Genomic DNA, 4,488 nt, shown 5'->3' with positions numbered 1-4,488 from the left:
TCGCCTTCGCTGTCCTGCTGACATATTTACACAGCCCATCGCCGAGCACCTTCCTCTGCCAAGGGGGTCAGGACAGATTTATAATCCCCATCTTACCGCAGGGGAACTGAAGCCCAGAGAGGTTTAAGTGATTTAGTCAGGGGTCACATTACCCTGGGGCCTCCCTGCGGCATGTCCACGAGGCGGATAAGGATGACTCACCAAAAAAAAAAAAAAAACCAAACCAAAACCCAAAACCAAACCCAAAACCCCAAACAAAAAAGCCCAACCAAAAAGAAAAAGGATTTGCAGGAGGAACAAATCCTTTTTACTTCTGTGAAGCACCTGTAGGATTAGGACAATGCTGGTTATGTAAGGGGCGGGGAAGGGGGTGGGTTTTTATTACTGTTATTATTTATTTATTATGCTTCCTTGCCATCCTCTTACCCCGCAAAGGAGTAACCCGGTGAGATTTTGGGAGAGGTTGCTTTGGGGGCACTCTGAGGGTGCAGAAACAAGGAGGGAGGTTGGTTGTAGGGCTGTTGTGCAGTGATGCGCTGTTTGCTTTTTCTTCCCCCAAAAACCTCTAAAGCAGAAGAGTGCAGCGTCTTCCTAAACCTCTTTTTGCGTGTTTTAGGCAGCAGTGTAAAACACGGGGCGAGGGGGATTTGCAAAAGTGCTGTCTAAGGGGGCACGATCGGGGCATGGACTCTTGACTTCTCTCCTTGGTTTCATCATCACCGGTTTTGTGATGATTTTGGGTGAATGCCCACCCTCCTGCTTCTGGCTGGCTGTATTTTCCCTTCCCAGGGGTGTTTTTGAGGATGAATCGATGCTCACCGAGAGGCTGGAGCTCACTGCTCAGCGCGGCTTACCCCGCACAGACTGTGTTTGCCCATCTCCTGCAGCAGCTGATGGTGTGTGTTCCCACCCCCCCCCCCCCCCTTTCCCAGCCTTTCCTCCAAAAAGCCTCTCTCCCATTCATATACATTTTTAAAGAAAGTACACAATCAATAGTCTCTTAGGCTGGAATTTCATTAAGGGTTTCATTGCACTCGCTATCGATTGCCAGCAGGGCTGGGAGCCGCACGCCGCTGGTCCGGCAGCCACGGATGCGGACGATGCCCTGCTCTGCCTTGCCCACACCGTGGGACCATCCCCACCATCCTCCCTGGGAAAGGGCAGCGATGGCAAGGACAACTCTGGATTTCATGTTGGCATCACCGGGTGGGTAGAGGACCCGGCTGGGTCGGCAAAAGGGGCAGAGAGCCTGGTAGGGCGCGCTGACGCCCACGGCACCCTGTGCTCCCCCGGCTCGTGGCCCCGGCACCTGCAAACCCCGCAGACATCACCCTGCAAAGCCAGAATGCTGTGACGGAGGCTGAGCCGCCTCAGAGAGCCGGCGGAGGTGGGAAGAGTTGGGAAACTGTGGCTTCTGGAAGGCTGATGTGGAGCCGTGAACGTGGGGTGTCTTCTCCCGGCGCATTGCAGCAGGACCCGGGCTCCCCGTCTGCTCTCCCAGGCTGGAGCGTGCCGACCCGTGCGAACCAGCTGGCTTCAGTGGGCAGGGGAGATCCTCACCCGGCGTCTGCTCGTGCACGGTGCTATGGGGGAACCGCTCACATCACACCCTGTTCTTTGCCACTCTTCGATTTCAGTGACCATCCGAGCAGCAGAAAGCCCAGCATCCCAGCTTTTACTAAATTTCCAGCTTCTACTAAACACCCAGCTTCTACTAAACTCCCAGCTTTTATTAAACATCACTCAAGAGCAAAACACAGCGGCATGGGAACCCACCAGCCCCGTCTCAGCTCCTTTATGGGCGCAGCAGTTATTACCTATTCACCATCAGTTTTCTTCCAGGACAAACACTTTGCAACTGCAAATGCTTTGGAACATAACAGGCTCTCTTCTCCCTTCCCTCTGTGGGTTGCTGCTGGTTTCAGGAGGTGGAAAACAAGGTTGGGAAGCCTGTCCTTGCTTGCGATGAAAAGCTGGGTAACCTCGTAGGGCTGCAATTAAAAAGAAAACCAGGGCTCCAAGCGTGGAAATGTGGTTTGCAATGCCGCTGGTCAGTCACTTGAAAAATCTAGTGAAAAATCCAAACCTTCAAAAGGATTTGAGGGCTAATTTTAGGTCTGTGCCTTGCCCAGAGAGATTTACAATAATTGCCGGGGTGAAAGTTTAACTTCTCCCGTGACTTTTCTCAGCAATCCCCGAGGAACCATGTTCCGCTGTGCAAAGAGCATCCCCGGTCCAGCTCCCCAAATTGTCTTTTTAAGGCTTTATTTTTAAACCGAAGGCACAGGCCGCATTCAATGGGCTGTAAATTCTTCACGAGTCCCGCTCCACAGCCGGTGGAAGCTCCCATGGATGGGGGTGGCCTTCATCTCGAATCCTCAGCTCCAGTTTCCGACCAACTCATCCCTCTCTCATCACCGCGGACGCGGCACCGCTGCCCCCGCGGGCACCACCGTCCCCATTCATCACTAAACCCTTCCAACAGGAACCGCCGCGCGAGCAAAAGCGGCACATATTGCTTGTAGAAACACGGTCTTTCTGCTATGCTAAATGATTTAAAACTGGTGGCGAACAAACCTAATATCTGCTCGCTTCTGCCAATTCTCGTTACGCCGGGACTCCCTCGGAGCTATTAGCTGCCTAAAAAAAAAAAAAGAAATCGCTGGAAGGAGTCAAGAGAGCGGCGCAGCCGGCGCTGGGGAGGGCTGCTGGCAGCCGCCCGGCTGGAGCGTGACGTGCCCTTGAAATCGTGTGCCCGGAGGCATCCGCCGGGACGAGCCGTGCCAGCTCCGGCAGCGCGCCCTCCGCCACCCGCGCCTCCCGGCAAAGCCGGTTATTTTTAATTTCACCGCCTTCATCCTCACCGCGTCCCGGGGCAGGGGTGTCTGTGTGTGTGTGTGTGTGTGTGTGTGTGTGGAGTTATCCAGGGAGTGGGGACTGTAACGCTTTTGCAGATTTTCTTGCAAAACCCTAACGCTGTGGGTTCGCAAAGCCACGAAACCACGGTGGGGAGAGAGGAGCGTGTTTGGGGGAGCAAAGCAGGGGTGAGAGGTGAAGCGTTTTGTCCAGCATCCCGGGAAAACCCTGGGAAGGGAAGGCGGGAGACCTTCGTGGCCATGGCGTGGGGCTGGCCAGCCATCAACCTGCTTTCGAAGCCATTTTACAGCGCAGACATGGCAAAAAGCCGGGTGCGTATGCGAGCTGTCAGCCGGGCAGATGGGCCCCGGGCTTCTCCCGGGTTGTCACAGCTGCAAATTGTCCAGGAACAGTCTCTAATGAGACGTAAGGGAAGGATTTACTGGAGAAAGATGTCACAGGGATGAAAGGGAGAGAGATGTCAGAGGAGAAGAAACCAGGAGGAATGGCAGTTTGGTTTTGTATTTATTTGTGCAGGGGAAATTGCTTTAAAATGTCCTTTGGCGCATTAGAGAAGGCAAACAGCCAGCGACAGCCCGCTGTGGGGCTGGAGGAGCCTTCCCCAGGGATCATGCTGATGTGAAGACCTTGACGTGCAAATTCCCTTCTCCTCCTCAAGCCCCGACTCAGGACTCACCTGCGAGGGGGAGAAAAGCCTGTTCCTTTCAGCACAAAGACCGTGGCTAAAATTTCCTCTGCAACCTGAGCTTTTCCTTCCCCTGCTGCCCAGGGTGCCTGCGCAGCCCCGGTCGAGTGATGTTCTCCCAACATGACCCTCAAAAATGGACAAGTCCAACCGCAGACCAGCACATAGCCAGACCAGCTGAAATCCCCCCCCCCCCCGGGGTGGATGTACAAACAAGACCAAACCCCATCCTCATCTTCCCCAGGGATGACTGACGGAGTCTGGATGGAGACAGAGAGCATCGGGTGAGCAGAGGAGCTGTGCTGGAGAGCAGTCGGCCAACTTGCAGCATCAACAATTCATCCCGCATCCTTCTTCTGTGTGCACAGCCCATCCCCTGCCGTGTCTCGGCTCTTCTGTGCTTCAAACATCCATGTATGATCGCATTCAGTGGCCTCTCAGTGTCTGATCCAGCTGGGGAGAGAGTAATATTTGGGGCTGATTAGTGGGGAAGGAGTGCAGTCTCCCAAAACTACTGTCAGGTGGGGAGGGGGTTCGGGACTCGACCCTTTTGCATCCCTGGTGGTGCTGGGAGTGGTATTAGGAGCAAAAAGGAGGTGTCCAGCTCGGTGTCAGCAGACACAATTCGAGTTTTCCCATCCTAAAATGTTTTATTCTGCCTCATCTTGATGCGTCCAAGAAGAAGTTTCTTCTGCTGCATCCTGCTGGGATGGAGCTCACCGGCCCCCTCCGAAGGCCCTGGCCCCGCACCGGCAGGATGGGATTTGTGCTCACTCGGTGTCTCCAGGGAAGAGAGATGGCTGCGTTCAGAAACACAATGTCTCCTCTGAGGACACGTCACTCGCGAGGCAGTCGGGCCTCGGCGTGGAGGAAGCCACAGGAGCCCAGCGCCGGCTGCCGCTGCTTTTCTTCCCCCTGCCGATGCA

The 4,488-nt window shown here is 54.8% G+C and overlaps 1 protein-coding gene across 1 annotated transcript in view; it reads right to left on the bottom strand.

The window, feature by feature from the left end:
• The window catches only part of SH2B2 (SH2B adaptor protein 2), a 24,857-nt gene extending 24,684 nt beyond the window's left edge, over positions 1–173 (bottom strand). Inside the window, exon 1 of the mRNA XM_009885196.1 lies at positions 153–173. Within this exon, the coding sequence (XP_009883498.1) occupies positions 153–173 (21 nt within the window). The remainder of the gene's footprint in view (positions 1–152) is intronic.
• Between the last annotated feature and the right edge of the window lie 4,315 nt (positions 174–4,488).

This window comes from Charadrius vociferus, unplaced genomic scaffold (assembly GCF_000708025.1).
Source record: "Charadrius vociferus isolate BGI_N301 unplaced genomic scaffold, ASM70802v2 scaffold54, whole genome shotgun sequence".
Taxonomy (NCBI): Eukaryota; Metazoa; Chordata; class Aves; order Charadriiformes; family Charadriidae; genus Charadrius; species Charadrius vociferus.
The sequence above is the reverse complement of the archived record's forward strand: the minus strand, read 5'-3'. Positions and strand labels throughout refer to the sequence as shown.